The 21,171-nt window shown below is 49.0% G+C and overlaps 1 protein-coding gene across 15 annotated transcripts in view; it reads right to left on the reverse strand.

The window, feature by feature from the left end:
- Window positions 1-21,171, reverse strand: part of Cacna1d (calcium voltage-gated channel subunit alpha1 D) — a 294,624-nt gene that overhangs the window by 64,056 nt on the left and 209,397 nt on the right. For 9 of the 15 annotated variants that reach the window (XR_015639379.1, XR_015639377.1, XM_087588017.1 and 6 more), the window contains 12 exon segments: window positions 18,823-18,910; window positions 18,503-18,562; window positions 17,471-17,497; window positions 13,952-14,112; window positions 12,383-12,608; window positions 12,092-12,299; window positions 8,284-8,404; window positions 6,092-6,206; window positions 5,551-5,620; window positions 4,694-4,760; window positions 3,959-4,106; window positions 919-1,048 (listed from right to left, as the gene is read on the reverse strand). Coding sequence is in view for 12 of the 15 variants with exons in the window: in XM_087588017.1 (XP_087444143.1) it covers window positions 919-1,048; window positions 3,959-4,106; window positions 4,694-4,760; window positions 5,551-5,620; window positions 6,092-6,206; window positions 8,284-8,404; window positions 12,092-12,299; window positions 12,383-12,608; window positions 13,952-14,112; window positions 17,471-17,497; window positions 18,503-18,562; window positions 18,823-18,910 (1,421 nt within the window). In the remaining 3 variants the exon portion in view is untranslated. 15 annotated transcript variants of the gene reach the window in all.

Genomic DNA, 21,171 nt, shown 5'->3' on the forward strand with positions numbered 1-21,171 from the left:
TGTCCACTCCATTTAAATGCTAAATGACGGTGGCTTTGAGGATCTCTAATCACAGCTGAGTCTGTGAAGATGGAATGAGGCAGGCCCTCTGCCTTCTTCTTTACAGGGACACCCCCTGAGCCACAGTCTCCTTTGAGCATCCCTTCATCGTCAATGGGTCTGCCAGGACTGGACATGGGGAGCTATAATGTGAGGGTGTGGTTATCGAGGCAAAGAGGGCACTGATTTGCTGGCATAAGAGGCAGCCACGTCTGGGCAGTGCCTTGGTAGCCACTGTGTTTCAAGCGTCAGGTGTGATGGCCAACAGGCCCATGGCTGTCTGAATATGTCTTTGGAGTTTCCTCAGTGCTGAGTTAGGTGAACTGCTAGGAAAGAGATCCGGAAGCAAGGACTGATTTAGAAACAAGTGTCTTCTAACACAGATACATCAGTGGTGCTACCCTTAAGTTATGAGGCCGGGTGAATAATCAAAAATTTAACCACTACCTGTAGCCCTCTTGGGTGGTCTCATGCCTTCTCCCTGACCCGAGTCTCTCATCAATGGAGTAGCTGAGCGGCTTTATGTGAGTTACACATAAGAGGGAGCTCTCACTAGCCCAAGGTCAGGGTTCCTGGACCTACGCATGCTGGGGCTCAAGTTCATCTTCTCCCCTTAGGATGCTAATGAACTATCTAACAGTGAAAGGAAAGTAAGAAGAAAGGAGCAAAGAAGCCCCAGAAGAAACGAGCGCTATTACACAGGCTTCTAATTAAGCATCTGCATTAGCTTGGTCCAGGGAAACCACTCCCTGGCATCACATACTGTGGACACAGGAAGCTCTAGTCCCAGTCTCCATGCCTGGGCCTGCTGTGTAGACATAGACAGCTGGGGCTGACCCTCGGGGTAGTCCCACCCCCAGCCCTTCCTCAGAGGCTTACAGTGTTGCGGAAGGAGTGGCTGCGGATGGGATCCTCTGCGGCCAGGGCAGCGCTGCTCAGCATGATGAAGACCAGGATGAGGTTGGTGAAGATGTGGTGGTTGATGAGTTTGTGGCAACCCACACGGATCCTGCGGAGGAAAGCACCTCATGGACCAAGTAGCAGACAAGGGTCCGAGCCTGCTGGGGTCCTCCAAGGTGTGAGGCTTCTTCGGGAGAGAACGGGAAGGGGCTGGCCAGAGTCTAGACTGTTCTCGTTCCCCACCCAGGACAAACAATGTGGCCCATAATTTGCCCCACACAGCCAGACTGTGGTGTGAGCTCTACAGAGACCGTTCTGTCTAGTTCTTACGCATGGGGTTACTGTCTCCCCAAAAGACAGAAGCTGGGAATGGAGATGGGGAGATGGCCCAGTGGTTTAGAACAGTGGCTGCTCTTTCAGAGGACCCGGGCTCAGTTCCCTAGCGTCCATACAAGGACTCACAAACCCTCCGTAACCCCAATCCCGGGGGATGCAATGTCCTCTTCTGGCCTCTGTGGGCATTGCACCCATGGAGTACAGACACGTATTTGCAAGCAAAACACTCATACACATAAAAATAATGTAAAAATATGAGGAATCCGAGATGTACGGCTATGAGGGAATGTTAAGGTAATGAAGCCACTAAGAGGCAGATTTCAAATCTAGGCTTGTCTACCCCTAATTTTTCCTACTGCAGCGTAAAGCCTGACTTATGACAGGAATCAGGGCCAAATTAAGTCCCCTGAGTAACTAAACAACAAACTACGACCCAACTACTAACTGGAGGCCTAACGTAGGAAGATACCGCCTCAGCCGATCACAGGCTGCCAACCGTCCAGACCGTGCTCAGGTAAAGCCCAGGCAGAACTGCACATGGCCAGACAAGCTGCTTGTCCCTCATTCCAGAGCTCTGCCCACGGTGCTCCGGCCACACTGAAGCTCATGGCACAGCCTGTCTTCAGCTCTCGGGGCTGCTCCTCTGTGAACCGTTCTGTGCTTCACTAAAAGCTGTCTCATTTTATCTGCCCGAAGACTTTATGTTAACACAGAGAGTGGGACACATTTGCCATCATTGTCCACAGAGCAGCTGTTTTACAAATGTGACCTGTAGCAGGTGTGACTTGGTGAAGTCTCCTGCTGGCCGTAAAGTTGCTAGAAAGGTCCTATTCTTAGCGCGCTTTATGACTTTTATGACTTTTGTTTATTCTCTGTCTTGCTTTCTCTCCTCCCCTCCCCTATGTGTGTGTGTGTGTGTGTGTGTGTGTGTGTGTGTGTGTGTGTGTGTGTAAGCACACAGGCTAGTGTGCAAAAGACAGCTTTCAGGGGTCAATTCTCTCAAACTTGAGCTGGAAGGCTCGGTGGCAAGCTCCTTTACTCACTGAGTCATCTCAGTGGCCCACAATGATCATACCCTTATTTAACAGTTGATCCACATACAAGCAGCCCTTAGAAGGCAAAGCAAAGCTCGCCTTGTCGTTTGTTCACATGTAAGGATCACATTGTGTCACACGACAGGCTTTTAACTGAATCCTGCAACCCTGGGAAACAAGGAGGACCACTGTGTCTTTCAGCCAGATCCAAGTCTCTCTCGATGGCTCTCGGGGCCTTTCAGAACCTCTCCTGTTCCCCGGATCTCCCACGAGGCTGGGTTACAAAATCCTTACTCTCAGTATTCAGATTTAAAGAGTTTTCTCTGGGCGGCTGCTGTCAGTGCTTGGACTAAAGAACATGGATGGACTTTGTCTTTGGAAAAACACCTTTTCGTTTTCAAAACTAAGAGTCACCTTTATACGATGGGGACCCCTGACTTCAGGTGTCCCATCTTGTAGTTCAGTGTTGTGCACTTCCTGGAAGGCTTGCACACTGCAGTAGCTGGGCCTGGGGGCGGGTATGCTCTTGACTTCTGGGGAAACGGACCCATTCCTTCCACACACGTATACGTGCAATGAACTGCAGGCACCAGTAACAGTGTCACAGCCTTTCCGGTTTGTTTGTTTGTTTGTACGGATGTTCAGTGAGGATCAAGACCATCAGCATGGACCAGTTCACTTGGCAGCTAGTGATATGTATGAAACCTGACGATTCCAGAATCGATAACCAGTCCACAATCGCCTCTAGCCTCTGTGCACACAGTAGCACATGTGTCCTCCTGTCATTCGCAAACAATACCGACACATTCGTTTTGTAAAAGATAACGAAACTGTCATGTTTCAAGGCCTCCAGCCTGTGTTGCTTCCCACCTGAGTCTCCCCCCCGGGCCTGTGAATTACACAGTGTTCCTCTCTGACAGCCAAGAACTACTTCTGCAATTCTTCTAGAAACCTTTCCAGGAGCTACCTATCCCCCTGGCAGCTCACTTAATCCCAGATGATTTAAACCTAGAAACCAGACTAGTAAATAGACTTCTCCCTCTCGCAGTCTGTGAGTCATTACCATGTTCCTGGTAAGCACCTTATCATTTTAATATGAGGAATGCTATTTTAAGTGCAGTATCATAGCGCTAAATCAAATGCTTATGGCGTATAAAGCATCATGAACAATTCCATAAAACTCTATGGGGTGGGGGGAAGAGCTCCTAAACAGACCTGGAAATGTAGACGATGTGCAGAACCTGTGTACAGAATTCTCATTCCATGAGGCATCTTAAGACAAGATCTATGTGTTTAAAAAGGGTCCTAGAGTGGCCAGGGTACCAGTGTACGCAACAGGAGAGCCACGGGCCCTCCCAGAATGTCTCACTGAGCTAGACACTCTCCTGTTACTGTTACCAGGTGGTGGCTGTGAGGGAGGGATTCTAGCTCCTCCCAGGACTCTGTTGTATCCACAAGGGAACAGGGTACTTCCTCAGGGCTGAATGATTGGCAATGGCAAGGAGGAGGAGCGGAGCTTAAGGGACCGTGTCCAGACACATTCAGGCTCAGAAGCAGGTTGCAAACTACTTTTCTTTACCTCTAACCCCACCACCCTTAAGGGTCACTGGAGAGACACAGCAGCGAAGGGACTAGGAAGGGGTATTTACGGGTTGGTCTTGCTAAGAATGAAGAATGCGCTTCCTTCGGGGATGGGCGCAATTTTCTCCTTCATGTTCAACTCTGAGATTCTTCGAGGACGGGGACCAGCAGGAACCTCAGGCTCGTCCTCTTCCTCCTCCTCTTCCTCTTCACCTACTTTAAACGGAACAGTTTTTATAGGTGTGAAAGATTGCATATGGGTTTAAATTATTGTTCACAACTTCGCATTAAAATGTGGCCTAAAATGTAACTACATCTCCTGCTTCTGCAAACTAAAATAACCTCTCTTTTTGTTCAGAATATGAGCTGCATGCGCATGGGGGTGGGGACCATGCTCCTGTCGAGTGTGTTTAGCTAAGAGATATGGAGGGAGGCCTCGTCCCGGGCACAATATGGCCACGGTCATTGGTGAGAGTCTCACTGCCACCCCCAGCATCTGGCTATTTCCCTACAACCCCCTTGCTCGGGTCTAGTCTGAAAAACTTGGATTTTGTGTCACAGGCATGCTTGCCTTTGGGCTTTGACATCCCATAGCCACTGTTCTAGCAGAAGCAGTGTCTGTCTGTCCATGTTCCTCCTCTGCCTCCTGGAATCGCGTTCATCTGTGCTGCCTGTGACTTTAGGGAACAGAGCTAACTGCTCTCTGAGATCATGGGGCCTACAGCCTTGGTGGCCTCAGCAGTATGACACCCTCCCCTCCACACCAAACTGAGAGTCCTTCTGGGCCTCTCTGCCCCATATACCTGGCACATCGCAGGGTGGATAAGGGTCCTTATCTTCAGCCTCCTCTTGATAGTCATCAATAGTAACCTAGGATAACAGAGGCAGAAGGCTGACTTGATCTACTTCAGAAGGCCGAAGCCATAGGGCCAGCATGCTCAGTAGTAAGGGCTCTTACACACACATGTCCGTGTAGCTATGCTCACATGCACACACATGTGCATCCACGCAGAGACTGGAAGTGGAGATTCTCATTCATCCGGAAGGCAAGAGGTAGGCCAATACTCAGGTCATGGTCAGTGGGCTCTGTCCTGCAGCCACACCAGGGCAGGCACACACACTGTGTGATGACCACATTTAGATTCCTGTCTCTCTGCTAGATTGTGAACTCCATGAAGGTAGTCTAGTGTTTGGCATACAACTGTCACTCAGCGCTTATCAGTTCAATGAACAAACACATCACAGAAACATACAGAGCTGTCACAGGTATAATGAAGCCTACTGGTGCAGCCCCGAAGCCCCCTCAACCACCTGGAGTTCTCAGTAATCTCTGGGAACAGTCATCTACTAAAAACCCTGATTTTAATACCCACTAAGAAGATACTAGCACAGGTGTAACCATGGGTTATGCCTGACTACAGAGTTGCAACTCAGAACATAACAAGGAGTCCATTACTAGAACAGCCACATCTTATGGTAAAATGTTGGTTAATAAGCTCCTTGTCCAACTCTACCAGAATCCTGTGTCTACAAGATGGGCTCTACTTTTCACGGCAAAGTATCACACTCAAGACACTTTCTCGATATAAGTCGTACAGTGATGGAGGCACTGTGACAGAATTGTTTTGAAACAAAGAGGAATTATTTTGGAAAAAAATACCTTGTTGTCACTGTTGGCTATCTGGTTGACCTCTGGTTTGTTGTTTTTTTTGTTTTCTAGGCTTTCTTTTCTAGAGAGAGATGAACAAAAGACACCAATGTGATGCATTAAAGGGCTAACCAGGGTTCTGAATCAATCATGGTGGTTGAAGGGCGAGGATTCAACTGGATGCCAAAAATACAGTGCAACCCAAACTCAGGGCTTCCTAATACAATGGAGCCATTACACAGACGCCTCAGTAAAACTCAGCCAGGAGCTAATCAGCATTGAATGCATCACTTAATTTATGACACCCAAATTAACTTCAGCAGTTCCTTAAGCACAGGGATGTGTGGCTTCCATTCTTGCTCTGAGGATGAGAGCCAAGGACTTGGCTCCTACCCAAGAGTCCCTTCTTTTTACTTGGTACCATATGGTCACCCATAATCACTGCAAAGCAGCAATAAGGGGCCTCAGCTCTTGGGAAGCATGTCTGTGTCCCCAGGACCCCCTCAAGACGTATGGCAGGGTACTCCTAGCACCTCAGTGAAAATGAGGTTACCTGGCAATTTTTTTCCTTTCTTTTTCTTCGGCTTCCTCTTTCTGAGCAGTGTTCAGACTTTCAGCATCAGCCAAATTGTCTACAGCAATGGCCAAGAAGACGTTCAGCAGGATATCTAATTCGAAAATCTTAAGGGTACAACGTGTTTTAAACACAACTACATATAGTTGATGACGGCACTGTCACACTCCTCTGCTCACATAGGCTGGGAGTGGGTGACTGACTGTCCCTAGCATGACACTCACTTGGTACAAGTGGAGAACTTGGTAAAATCCCACTTTAAAGAAACAAGTGAAAGGCACGGAAACCTATGCGGAGTCTCCGGAAGATCCAGAGAGCCACAGAAACATACAATTCCATCGCCTCTTTGCTTGAATTCCGCTCTACACTCACGAAGCGCACTGTGTTTCATTTCCTTTGAAAGCACACGTTATAACATGCACATTCAAGGCATCCCTTGGCAAACCAGATGCCTTCAAAGGCCATGCGTGACCAACCTGATGATCTCATTGTACGATATAGCAGGAGGCTTCCTCCTCTAACATGGCCACCAAAGCGTGTTCCTCGCTCCACAGATACCTGCTATAAACGGCAAGCTCTATCTCCCGCTGCAGGAGGATAGGCTGTACTCTGAAGGGCCCCACTGTGGCTAGACTACGGCTGAACGTGGTTTTTGTAAATGGCAATGTATCAGATGAATAAGCTTTTACATTTCTAAAATAACATTGCTTGTGATGTTTTCTAGAAATTTTAGAGAAATGTTCTCTTAACCAGGGTATCGAGTCAAACATTTGAGAAAGGTATGCATATGGGAGGCAGGCTGTAAAACCAAACGCTCTTAATGCTGTGACCAAAGGTTAACGTTCTTCACAGGGCAAATCGGGCACTTTTTGATAGTGCCAGGCTTTTCTGAGAAGATAACATGCATGTCCCTGAATCACAATTAACTCATCAGTAATCCTAACTCAATTTGTCTCCTTTAGGGCTATTTTCATATGACCTGGATGGACAGCAAAGCAATCAAACCTCTTAAATAAAAATGTATTGACAATAAATAATTGAATACATTAAAAAAGAACCCTTAACACAGAAAAAAAAAAGAGTATCAAGTCAAGAGATGAGGTTACTTCCTTACTATTTATGAACACCAAGAATCCCCCGGGGTGTGTGTGTGTGGGGGGGGAATCCACGTGCTTTGTGGCTGTTTCCCTAAGCCTGATGCTCAGCCTACAGCAGGGCCATGGGGGAGAGAGAGAAGCAGCAGACTGTGGCCCTGTATATTAGAAACATCCAGGTTGCTAAACGTACCCATCAGTGAAAACTACGAAGGGCCTAATGGCTTCTCTCTGGAGGACAGGGTACTGGAATTGAGCCCAAGGCTCAGAGGTGTGGTGGACAAGCTGAGTTTCCCCATAAATCTCATAGCATAAAACCCTGCCCCTAAAGACAGGAGCGAAGGCTAGCACTAGGCTTTCTATACCGAAGAAAGTTCACCAAAGAGCTAAAGAAGACTGGGGTGGGGGATAAGCTCCAGGGGTCTGGGCCATTAGGGAGTCACTCACAGTAGGGCTTTTTACATCAGAAGGGTGGAGACCACGAGGTCCTCGTGTCTGTGCACATGCTCATTCGCCAGTTACATTACAGAGACTCTTCCTATGGTAGGTCTTGTGTTAGGCACAGAGGAGCGGGAGTTAAAACAGACACTACATCAAACATTACAAGACCCTGAAGGGGCTGCTGGTGGTGAACAAAATGGCCCCCAGCAGCCAACCTTGGGAGTCTCAGCAGGAAAGAGGAATCAAACACGACAGAGGGAAGTTGCACAGCATGGTATAGCCAGGTGAGCAAAGCAAGACCAAGACTATCATGGCTCCTCACTGCTTGTGGGGTGACACGGATGTGGCCGTCGCCTCCCAGTGATGACAACATAATCTTCAGGCTTCCCTGCTTGTCCGGTGTGCAGACATGACACTACACTCATTATGTACTGGCACCACTGCTATCCCCCGGTGTGACTTATACCTCACAGCTCCCATCTGCCGTGGATGAAAAGCCAGCATGGAGCTAACTAGGGAAAGGCGTTCGTCTCCCTTAGCCCTACAGCTGCTTCTGTCACCACCACAGCCACGGGGAGAGTTGGAAGGAACCAGACAGTGATGGTGACCACTAGTCCCAGTGGGTCCAAAGGATACAGTTACCACAGATGAAAAGGATGATGAAGTAAATACAGACAATCATTCCAGAGGAGGACGGGCCTCCGTAGGCCATGATGCCGTCATACATCACCGCATTCCAGTCTTCGCCCGTCAGGATCTGAGAAGAGGAGGGTGGAGTCAGACAGCAGGCAGAAGCCTCGGACCACGGCTGCTCTGCCTGAGCTCCTGGGCCACTGCTAAGTCTCACCTCAGGGCCTTTCTCAGCCCAGCTCACAGTGAAACTGATCTATCTGTTCTGCTGAACCTTCAATATATTGTTTGATTTCGCAAATAAGAGCGCTTCTTCTAGTTTCTATCTCTCCCTAGACAGCAGCTGACGTTGGTACCTGTCTCTCGGGTACCTTCCTCGATCGATTGAAACCCACATACAAACGCACACCCAGAGAGACGGGACACTGGTATATTCTCTGGTATTTTTAAGCATGAAGTACACCATGTTTCTACGTTTGGCTTCTTTCCCATTCCATGATGTTCCTGGAGACCCTGACTGAGTAGGCTCTTCTCACTCATTTTACTCCAAATGTAATATTCTGCACAGCCAATGATCTGCAGAGACAAGGGATCTCTCTGTGCATTCTCAGAACCAGGGCGTTCAGTCATGTGCAAGTGTATAAACTATCTTGAGAGTAGATACAATCAGTTTCAAACGAAATCTTCTCTATTGATGATGCCCGGTAATCCAATCCATTCTGAAACCCAATCAGATAAATATAGACAGCCGTTTTTTAAAATGCTACACCCTGGGAAGAGAGTTTCTTTATTCTCTATCTATCCAGACGAGAGTCAAAGACCAACTGGGCAGATAATTAGAGAAGTGGCTCTTGACTTTATTCCTGATAAAGCTACAGAGAGAAGCCATTTTACCTGTCAGGCTAGCAGCAATCATGAAGTACAAACACCCAGTCAACAATGGGGAGAGGCATGGTGGCCTCCACGCTGCTGCCTGAGAGTGAATGGATCCCATTCTAAGCAGGACATTGTCAGGGGTCTCAAGTAAGTGCCAGGCTCTTTTCCCAGTGGCTCCACGTGGAGGGCATATCCAACACCTCTAATCTCCGACGTGTGCCTAGTGTATCCTGTGTATTCAGTTCTGCCCTCTGGAGCACTGTTCACATGAGCAAAACAAGCAATAGCTTAACACTCATCAGGGAGGGGCTGGTCACAGAAACAGCAGCCTACACCACAGAAGGGGGTCGGAAGGGATTAGGGTGAAAGAAGGGCTGGAAAGGTGGCATAGATAAGAACCCAATAAAGTAGCAGCCCCCAAAAGCACGCCTACAGTGTGTGTTTAGAAGGAGGTGTAACCTTTTATGGACCAAGTAGGGCAGTCCATTTCTATTAGATGAAAACAAACAAATATGCCAGGCAGTGTGTGGAGTGGGCACTGTGTGTGTGCGAACTCATCATAGGTGAGCAGGTAAGATGGCTCTCACCTGTGAACAAACGCTATTGAACATCACTCATGAAACTTGTGGTAGTGGTTGCAACCCAGAGGGAGGGATTAGTGGCTGGGTGGGAGGATTGCCAGTTTGTATCTTTTAATACCATCTAAATTCTATGTCATATGAATACATTGAAAGAAAACAGCACAAGGGTTTCCTGAAAGAAAGAAGGAAAACTAATAACTAACCAGAAGCCACGCTTTTAAAATAAGGCCGTAGTCTATCAGGGGTTTCAAGCCATGGGGTATGGCTTCACTGGGGTTGCTTAACTGATCATGGGGGTATACAAACCCTGGCTAAAGTAGATTTCAGAAGGTACAGCAAGCATCAATGAATTCAATATCAAACCTTTAATGAGCCTGAGATGTCCGTGGCAGCACTGGCCCATGCTGCATTGCAAATGTCCCTACAGCCTTAGGAACTCTCAGCACACCCACTTAGCACTGTGCATGCTCCCACACCACACAGTGCCAGCAGGGCCTGCTCAACTCCCTTGGTTTGGGCTGCAGACTACTGTTGTTGTGAACAGCTTTTACTGCGCAGACAAGTTTTCTGTGCTTATGAAACACACGGACTTAATTACACAAAGCAAAGGCCTGCGTTGGTTACCAATCATACGCAGCTCCTCAGCAGGTGGGGGTCAGGTTAGTCCATCTTTGGACTGGACTGTGCTTAAACACACTTGCAAGGATAAATGACAGTTTGGGACTAGAGCAGAATTTCCAACAATTTCCGAAGGCTTTAGACGCACTTCTACTGCTTTGCCCATATTTGTGGAAAATGGCACTCTGGGAGTGAGGATTGTAAATTCAAAATATCGATAACTTGAAAAGTTATGAATGAGCTCAGCATCTTTTAGTGTGCGCCCAAGATTCAACTGTGTGTGTGCGTGTGCATGCGTGCGTGTGTATGTGTCTGCATGTGTGTGTGCATGGGAGTGCGTGTGCGTGCGTGTGAGTGAGTGTACACGTGTGGTATGTGTCTGTAAGGTTCACATGGTGCACATCCCACTGTAGGTGAGAGGTCAGTCACTCCTCGTCACTGTGTTTTTCGATGGGGTCTCTCACTGAGCCTAACTCACTGATCTGGTTACACTGTTTCTGCTCTGCTGTCCTCCCCAGCTCCGGGATTACAACAATGGAGTGCCACAGCCAGCCGTGTGTGTGGTACCAGGGACTCAAGCCTGGGTCCTCATGTGACAGGTGCTCCCAGCCCCAAGACTTAATTCATATTATGCATTAGTGCAGGTATGCTCTTTAAATTTTTAAGATTTATTTATTTTATTTTATTTTTAATTTGTGTATGTGAGAGAGAGAAAGCAAGACAGAGACAGAAGGTATGTGTGTGTGTGTGTGTGTGTGTGTGTGTGTGTGTGTGTGTTTAGACACTAAGTTTTTTTAAAATCTTTACAATTCATTACCAGTAAATGTTTGATTTGTATGTACACAAATGCATGCACACACCAATATACATAACATTATAAAAATCTTCTTGGGTTAAAAAGTGGTTACAAGTAGCAAAATGCTTAAGCAGCCCTGGCCTATAGTAGTAATTCTATGCCTCTTAAATGACAGCGTGACACACCTTTGAGATCAGTCTCTCTAGACTCTGTCCAGAAAAGTCACAGCGGCAAGGACTGGAAACCTCCTGCGATAACCTTGCCCTTCCCATGATGCTCCCTGCCTCTGCAGCAGAACTGGGTGCTTGGTTGCTTGCCGATCAACCGGGAGGGGTGAGGGTAGGAGGATACTACTATAAACTAGTCTATCAGATTCTTCCAAGGCAGGGGCTGAAAGGTGGGAGGAGGGCTCAGTGTACCCCAGCCCATGGTAGCACTGCGTCTGGTACGCCACCCCTCCAGTAGCGGGACCCCATCGAGACACTGTCAGAGGCCCCACAGCACACGCAGCCTCAGAACCTGTGCCCTACTCCAGACGAAGGGCAAAAGAAGGTACAGCCCCTAACCACTCAGACTCCTCTGACAGCCTACACACCAAGACAGCCTAGCTGCTGTTTCACAATCCACTTCTCGGCTCGAGTCTATTGTAACCAGGACTGCGAACATGCCTTGTGGTTTAACAGCAGACAGACCAGTGGCCAACGAGAAGATTCTAGAGTCTATTCCCCAGAGCTCCCGCAAAAGTCAGACGGAAAGCATTTTGGTTTGTTTTTCTTGTCATATCACACAGGCAGCTGGCAGGTGCTGTACAAACAAATTTAAGTTGCGCGACACAAAGTCGGCCAGAGGACCACGGAGCTGAAGTGACTGGTGAGTCGGAATCTGGGTGCCCTGGTGAGCTGTGCGGCCAGTGCTGTCCGGGTGTGGGAAGGTGGGGGCTCACCTGGAACACAGTCAGGAGCGCCTGTGGGAAGTTGTCGAAGGTGCTTCGCTTGGTCTGTGTCTCATCGAAATTGAACTTCCCTCCGAACAGCTGCATCCCCAGCAGGGAGAAGATGATGATGAAGAGGAAGAGCAGCAACAGCAGAGAGGCGATGGACTTCATGGAGTTTAACAGGGACGCCACCAAGTTGCTCAGGGAAGTCCAGTGCCTGGGAGACAAGAGGAGCGGGTAAGGCCAGAGTCCCGTGCGGGGAGGGACGGCAAACTCCAGCACGCCCCACCCCGTCCTTACCTGGTCACTTTGAAGATCCTCAGGAGACGTACACACCGGAACACAGAGACGCCCAGGGGAGACATGAGCTCCAGTTCCACCAGGATGGTTTCGGTGATTCCCCCACACACCACAAAGCAATCGAAGCGGTTGAAGAGAGAGACGAAGTAGGCCTGGAGGCCCAGGCTGTACATCTTCACCAGCATCTCACAGGTGAACAAAGCCAAGAGCACTTTGTTCGCTATATCTGGAAAGACAAGGGGCAGGCGCGCCGAGTCTCCCTCTGGCTTCCCACCTCTCCTCCACCACCTCCCCTCATCACCACCTCCCTTCAGCAGGGCCCACGGCAGGCACAGACGGCCTCGTCCCTTCTCCCTGCTGTACCAGCAATGGGGATCATCCTTATTGTTGTTGGACACACCCCAGAGATGTGTCTGTAGAAGTTATCTGGTTTTCCTGGGACTCAATTTCACTGGCTATAACATGGTAGAGACATTTATCACGTGAATCTCTGGACCTCCCACCACTAGACTCTCTGAAGATTTTGTATTAAGATCACACTCTGTTTTTTTTTTTCTTTTTTAAACACCCCCATCTCCACACATACTTCCTCACACACAAAGACAAAATAAATAAACAGACAGAAACAATCGAAACCAACGTTGATGACTGACCTCTTAAAGCACCCTAGGATTAGGTTTTAGTTTTTATTTATTTTCTCTACTTGTATGGGCGAGGTCTATGTGTGGCCTATGAACACATGTGTATAGGGGTGATGCTGCGTGTTCTGCCCTCTGCCAGATTCTCCCAAGGCAGGGCCTCCCACTGAACCCCAGCTAGGCCCAATGATCCTCTCTACACCGAGGAGCTGAGGTTCCAGACATACACTGCCAGGCGTAGCCTTAACATGGCTGTGCTGGGGATCTGAAGTCAGCCCCTCATGCTTACACAGCCATCTCCAAAGTTCCAAAGCCATGTTTTATCTTGTTCTCTTGTTCTTTCATATTCATTCTCATTCTCTCTCTCTCTCTCTCTCTCTCTCTCTCTCTCTCTCTCCCTCCCTCTCCCTCTCCCTCTCCCTCTCCCTCCCTCCCCCTCTCTCTCTGTCTCTCTCTCTGTCTCTCTCTCTCTCTCTCGTAACAAAACAGTGATGTCCTGTGGGCTGAGAGTGTCAGAAGCAAATATACAGAAGCACAGCTCAAAGAGCTCCAAACTGAGCCTAGAACGGGCTCGTTTGGAGATGACCTCCGTGCACCCCTATCCCAGTCATTCAAAGTAGCAGAACCAAAAGCACTAACCAAATATTACTAAAGGGAGGGTAGCTCTTCCACTGTGGCAGGAGAAATGCCTCTCAACTCCAAAATCGCTGGGTCCTGGGCTATCTCAAGTCTGGGGCATAAGTTATCAGACACTGCAGGGTGTAGGCTGTACGCATGTTCCAGTGCTCGCCTGAGTCTGAAGGGTTCAGACTTTACCATCTCAGTTAGTCCTACTACCCTATCCCATCACAGTTGGATACTGACCAGTGGGTAGACGCAAGCATCTCGAACTCAGAACAGAAGAACAACACCTTCCGCCTTCTGGCCGTACCTTGAATCTGCGTCAGCCAGTCTGGCTGATTGTAGTGCTCAGAGGAAATCGTCAGAGTGTTGAGAAACACCAGAACGATCACCAGCCAGTAAAACGTGACAGACTTCACAGCTGCCCTGCATCTCCTGCGATTGAACCGGTTCCAGCGACGCCACCGACGGCTGAAAAACAAGCCAACGTTGCTCCCTAGGCCGAGGGTGAAGATGGCGTCTCAGAGGCCAACGACCTGTACTGAGTGATAAAGGTTCAGACTACACGGCTTAGGCAGGAAAGACAGGCGTCACCTGCACAGAAGTGGAGAGGCCCCGTGATCTAAACTGTCGGTCTCAACATACAGCTTTAAAAAGTATAATCGTGGACAAATCGTGCTCTCACTTCCCCTCCGCTGGCTATAAATACCTGTAGGGTCTGACATATGCAGCCTGCAAGTGGGCTGGAGAACCTAGACGTCCATAGTTTCACGAGCAGATTCAAGGCTGCACCGGCACACACACAAAGCCTCGCGGGCCCCGTGCGATCTGTTGAGGGCGGCAGGGCAGGACCACTCAGCTTAGAGTATGTGTCGTGTGTAGCATCTCAAGCATTACACAGAAATTATCAGGCAGAGGAACAGCCCATGACCACAGCTCTCTTTTTAGGGAAGCCTCCAGTTCTTTCTCAGATCTCTGGCGCCCGCCTCGTAGGTGTCAAAGCTGAGTGGGACATGTGTCTTCATTCTCCATGCTGAGTCACCAGGTGCCCTTCCTAACCAGCAATGCTTAAAAATATACCTTTGGGAGAGCGTCCAATATTGAAGCGTGTTTTCATAAAAATAAAATGAGCAGAACCAAACAGACACGTGATATGTCCCCGCCCACCTTCCATCTCTGTTTGTAATTAGAGGAAGACATTTTCTCCCTCTGCCTGTCTCCTTTTGGAAAACACTCCCCATCTCCTTGCCACAAGAGGACAGCTAGGGACCACAGACTGCTGTTCAGTAGCCTGGAACCCAGGGACGAACCAGCCAGGCTGCAAAGGTCCCTTCTGTCCTGGCCACGCTGCCTCAGGGTCAGGGAGGAGGGCACTTCCTCTAGAGATATGGCTTAGGAGGAAAACAGTGTAGCCCGGGCTGGCTACATTGTAGCATGGGCTAGCTGGGCTGTGTTGCAATGCTAAACACATGGAACCCAGGAAGCCAGCAGAGGACCCGCAATGTGGCAGCTCTGAGAAGATCTGGACCTAGCAAGTGTGCTTTGCTTTTACTCTGCTCTTCAGTTTTCCATGGAAAAAACTCTACTGAGGACTCTTAACAGCTCACAGCTGAGTTTTCTAGGATACATGATCACACACACACATTAGTAGGGTGGTCTCAAAAATGCTACGCTTGGTGGGTCTTTCTTGTACAACGTGATAATGTACAAGTGACTTCACCATCTAGAAGACCTCAGTGTTGTTTCCCCTGGAAATGCGAAACACCACTGTCTCTCCTGAGCTCAATATGTGTCGGTGGTACGGAAGCCTGCACTCCCGAACACTGGCTATATAGGTGTCTGATGCTGGTAACTGGAGACGCATATGGCACAGTTCCAGGGTTGGTGGCCTTGATAGGTGTAAAGGGTTGTTGGTAAATGACAACTGCAAATTTACACCGAGTTGAGTCCCAGCTTTAAGAGAAGGGCTGGACTTCAATGACTAAATGATTTCCCAAGGCAATTGGAAGAAGGCACCAAGGATAAGACACCGATGAGGACAGGACAATCCAGGCTAGAGTGGGGAAGGATTTCGAGAGGAATGTCAAATGTGAGACAAATGATAAGAGGCAGGTGCCGAGTAGGGAGGCACTGATATGGTCTTTTGTAAAAGAGACCCACAAAACAACTCAGTAAGTTTTATTCAAGCTCAGGTTGAGATAAAATTACCTGCAGCAAATTTATTCTGTTTTGGGTCTGCTCGGTCAGAATATAGAACACTCCCACCCATAATTTGAGCTCAGTGGCCCCACCCCAGCTCAGCGCTACTGCTCTGTCCTCCCTGCTCATTGCTCTGTTTACTAGAGCACCACGAAAACAGAGTCACGACAGGTATCATTTTCAGGCTTCTTTTCCTCATCCCAAAATGTTTTTGAGAATCATCAGTATTGCTACATTATCAGTAATTTTTTTAAAAAAATGTAATGCTCTGTGTGTGTATGTGCATATCACGTGTGTTGTGTGGAGGGTGCCATCGCTGTGCCATGTATGTGGAGATCAGGGGACAGCTCTGTTGGGTTGCTTGTCCTCCACCTTTATGGGTGTTCTGGGGCTAGAACTCCGGTCACCTGGCTTGCACAGCAAGCACCTTTTCTACTAAGCCCTGTCAGTGGCCCTCTCGGTAGTTTTCCCTATTCCCGGTCACTGAGAAGTACTGTGGCACATGGATAAATTACAACTGCTCTGCTCATTTTACCATTTGATGGACATTTGGGTTATTTCTCGTTTAAAGTCATTATGAATGAACCACTGTAAGCACATATAATTCTTTATTTTTTCTCTTACATAAATACCTTATAATTGGAATCACTAGGTCATATCATTACTGTAGCTCTGTAAGCAGCTATTAAGTGCTTCTTCAAAATAATTGTGTCGTATGACGTGCCTGCCGGAACTGCACAAAAACGCCGGGCAACGTCCTCCTCAGAACTTGGCATCGGCAGATACCTGATTGTGCTGTACTTGTAACAGTGACATTGGATTAGTTTTAACTTGAATTTTCCTAACGAGCCACATTTGTTTCATGTGCATATACATCACACAGCTTCCTTCTTGTCACCTGCATGCTGGAGCCATCTTTCCACTTTTCTAGGACTCTTCTGTCATTAACACTGTCTCTACATATTATTCTCTTCATATTAGATACTAGTCTTTTGTCAGGTCTGTGTCGTATTCTTTTGATATTATAATAAAATAAAGTTAGGTGCTTTAATTCTTGTGGGGATTAATCTATCTTTTTTTTTTAAAATCTAATATGGATCATGTATTGGGCAATGAAGTTCAAGAAATCTTTGTCTAACCCATGGTCAGAATGCTTTCCCTCCTGTTTTCTTCCAGGGTTTCTCCGGGGTTAGGTTTTATTTTTAGTTTTATGACTACTGTTTACATATAGCAGGGAAATGTCTTTGACTGAAAAGAAGACATAAGAAAAGTACACAAAATGCATCTGCTTCAGTGAGGCTTACAAAGCGAATGTGCGGCCTGCACCCAGGGCTGGAAACGCAACGCACTATGCACCTTAGCCTCTGGAAGCTTCTTCTGTGGAAACTCTCTCTGGGAAGTGACTGGAGGGTGGGTAAGGACACAAAATGTGCTCATGGGTTGGTTTAAAAGCCGATGCCCCTGTCCTGCTCCCTCGAGGAAGGGTTGTAATAAGACTGACTGAAATTTGGGGATCCCTGTTTAAACTCAAGTCTGGACCAAAAGTCAGAAATTACAACATGACTAATACAAGCTCTCAGGATAAAGGGGAAAGGGAGGAAGGAATAGGAAGAAAATTGAAAGAACTGACCTGAGCTTGGATTTCGAGATGGCTTGGCTGAAAGGGAAGAAAACAGTGTTAGGACTCCCATTTGGAAGGCTCAACCCATGCTCCCATCGCTGAAGCAGAGAGGGTCGAAGCCATGCACAGAAGCCGGAACTCTGGTCCCCACGGCTATACTGGCCACTGGCCAGCCGGGTTAAGGCCAGAGCAGGTGTCAAGGTGCTAAAGAGTGTGGCAGGAGGTGAGCAGGGCACCCTTGGGGGCCCAGGTAGGAGAGAGAAAAGGCCATGGACAGCTGTGGGGGTCCTTCTCTTTCCTCTCCCTCCAGTGGAAGTCAGCAGGGCCTCTGTGGCCTGCAACCCCAATCCCAACAGCAGCAATGGCTGCTCCTGTCGGAATGGGATCCTGGCAGCATGGGTGAGGATGGCGGCGCGGCATGCCTTGCAAAGCCCAGTGTTCTCATCTGTAAAATGGGGACGGCAAATCCATTCCCAGCCCCCCAACCCCCACCGCTCCCCGCATCATAGAGAGGTCGGAGCAGGGAATCAGGGGTGAAATCACTCCACGAGCCATCGAGGTACCTCCCAAGAAGGTGTATGTCATTTTTACGAATCCCTGCCCCAAATGGGGTTGAGATCTCTTAAAGATGACACCTGCCCTTTACGGGAATAAGACGGACACGATGCAGGCAGGAAGCAAACGGATCGAGCCAGCACGGGGCTCCCCAAAGCAGGCAGTTCTTAGCACATTCTGCATTGCTGCCCCCAGTCACTGCTGCTGCAGCCCAATCATCTAGAGAAAAGCCTGAGAGCCTTAAGGGGACGGTGTCCCACATGGTTAGGAGAGAGTGGTGCACACACAGCTCCAAAACAGGGGGCCATGAGCACAGGAGGGTGGGCGGGGCCTCCGGATCCAGAGGCCAGGGATGAGGTTGGAAGGTGCCATGGGTGAAGGAAGATTTAAGTTCTGTGGCACATTCTGGTCAGCAACTCAGCCATTCAAGCTCTTCCTTCAAAGCACAGGTACCAAACCCAAGTGGGAGGAGAAATCAGCCTTTACCCCCACCGCCGACACCCAGAGGGCCCAGTCTTGGCCGCGCCTCTTCTTTTCCACCAGCACCTAACGAACAGAGCAGGTGGCTGGGTTAAATAGCACAGTTCCCATGCCCTGCCTTAGCCGGACAACCTCACAGGCAGAGGCACGTAAGACGCTGGGATACCCGTAAGGCCTGGTATAAGAGGAGGGGTACCAAAGGGGCTGGAGGCAGCCTGTTAGAGCACAGCTGATCTACCAGAGCCCTAGGACTCCACTGCCTTCTCGGGGTATCCTCTCAGCATCTCTAAAGTGGGGTAAGGAGGGCGGGCAGGCTCCACACTCACCAGAGACTTCCACAGCATCCCTGGGTCTCGCCTTCACCACTTACGTTCTCTGTGTTCACAGATTCGGTCTCACTGGTGGGCATGCTAGCTGTGGGGAGAAGAAACGGCTTCAGGCGGCATGCTGTGGCATGACATGCCAGGCTTCGGGCCAGGTGCAGACTCTCAGGAAGCTGGAGGGAGGGCTATCAAGGAGCACCAGAGTGAGCCTTCCCTTCCAGTAGCTGCAGAGAAAGCCAATATCGCCTGCAGGAAACAATTCTGGTGGCCCAAATGCTTCCTGGGAAAAGAAGCCTAGGTGTCACACTGAATCGAGCCAGCAGGCTGGCACAGGTCCGTTCTCCCTCTCATAGCACTACAGAGAAGCTATACAAGGACCTCGGTATGGAAATGTTTTTACTGCCCCTTTCTGCACATCAAGGATTAGTTCATAGCTTACAGAGACATTTGTACAGCACACAAAGACAAGCTATGGCAGCTGGGGAAGGCAGTGCATGAAGACACTGCATGAAGACACATGCATGAAATCTTTTTCAAACGTCTTCCACTCAGTCTGTGGCAGTTGATTGGATATCTAAGTTCCACTGAGTTTGCAAGGCCAACACGGGAAAGGTTCTTCTCAAGTAAGTCAGCACTAGAGCACTAAGGAAGCAGAAAGAGCTCTTCGAGGTAAGAGCAGGTGAGGTCGCTTGCCAGTCACAGAGCAGGGCAGGGATGACTTCAGTCCCAGGTCTCTGAGCCCTGAGTCCATGTCAGGATCCTTAGAAGAAGTGGCAGAAGTGTAAAATGTAAAACTGGCCTACTAGTGCCTGGAGGCCCAGGAATCCCCCAGAGCCAACATCTGACGTGTGGTACCTAGTAGGTGAGGGGCAGGTGGCTCTGAATGGAGCTACCTCAGGGGCCTGTGCAAGACGCTCTTGGCAGAGATGTCTAATTATGCTGAGAGATGGGGCAGAGCTGAGAGAGGAGGTAGCCCGAACTGAAACTGAGGAAAGTCACCTAAACACAGGTACGTCTTTTTCCTGAGGCAGAATCCCAGTGGGGGGTTGTAAGGGACCTTACACGACCACACGAAAGCCTTGCTCCTGTGGGCAGGCAGTCCCCCTGAGCAAGGACGCCTCGAGCTTCATCTACAGAGACTGTTAACAGTGTCCACAGAACTGTGGCGGACACTGTAAGACCCAGCAGAGACTGGGAGTGGGGATGGGGAATTATGGTTCTCTCTATCTGCTCTGTGGTTTCCATCCCCGCTGAGGGGAGAGATAGAGCTCACCACCACGGGGATAAAGGTGTGATCGAACTCACAGACCCAGAGGTCAGACAGTCATGTTTCCCAAGGGCACAAAGAGAAGTCCCTGAGCCCTTTGCTTTGTGAACTCTCTCAAGAAGCCGAGCTTGTCCCTGTGGGAGGCTTAGCAGCTATGTCCAGATGCATTCAGGCCTAGGTTTCAGAAGCAAAGGCCAAAAGAACACAGGCTGATTACGCACTCGGGACTCTCCTGTTCCTTTTCCTTGAATTCAAAGCCACCAACTACAAACCTCCATTCACTTTGGAACCCAGTGGGGGGAAAACAACAGGGAAAGAAACAAATCAGGACGTTTCATCATTCCCACACAGGAACATCCTTCAACAAGCACTCCATTAAGACCCATGCACACATATACGCATGTGCGTGCACACACACACACACACACACACACACACACACACACACACACACTCCTTCCTTCTCCTGTCTGTTCCATGCTCCTATCTGTAAGGCTAGGCTGTAAAAGTCAACGCAGCAGCTTGTTGCAAATTGCCCTTGTGAAGAAGTGACATGTGAAGAAGGCCACACTGGAAGCTCTTTTCAGATCCCACCGGGAGTCCCTCTCTTTGTGACCTGGGAGAGTTGGTGGTTTCTGAGGTTGAGGTAGCGTAACATACGTTCAGGGGAATCCCCAGGCCCTGATCTGCCCCACTCGCCACCAGAGCATCTGCCGCTCTTTCAACTTCAGTTTCCTAGTGATCAAACGGCGGTGTGAACCACACATTCGGGGCCATTTCTGCGAGTACTAAGTACCCCACGAGTCTCATATTTGTCATACTGAAACATTACTCGTCTTCAGAAAGTAAACTTCTGAACTGATGAGATCTCGTGCCTTTTCCTCTCTGGAGGTTTGGCTCCAGGCCGCCATCAACACGTGACATTGCTCTTCACCCTTTAGCTCTGTTTCCCAGATAATCTGATGGAGGCAGGTAGGTGACAGCTCTTCACCCCTATAGCTCTGTTTCCCAGATAATCTGATGGAGGCAGGTAGGTGACAGCTCTTCACCCCTATAGCTCTGTTCCCCAGATAATCTGATGGAGG

Source organism: Rattus norvegicus, chromosome 16 (genome assembly GCF_021556685.1).
Source record: "Rattus norvegicus strain SHRSP/BbbUtx chromosome 16, alternate assembly SHRSP_T2T, whole genome shotgun sequence".
NCBI lineage: Eukaryota > Metazoa > Chordata > Mammalia > Rodentia > Muridae > Rattus > Rattus norvegicus.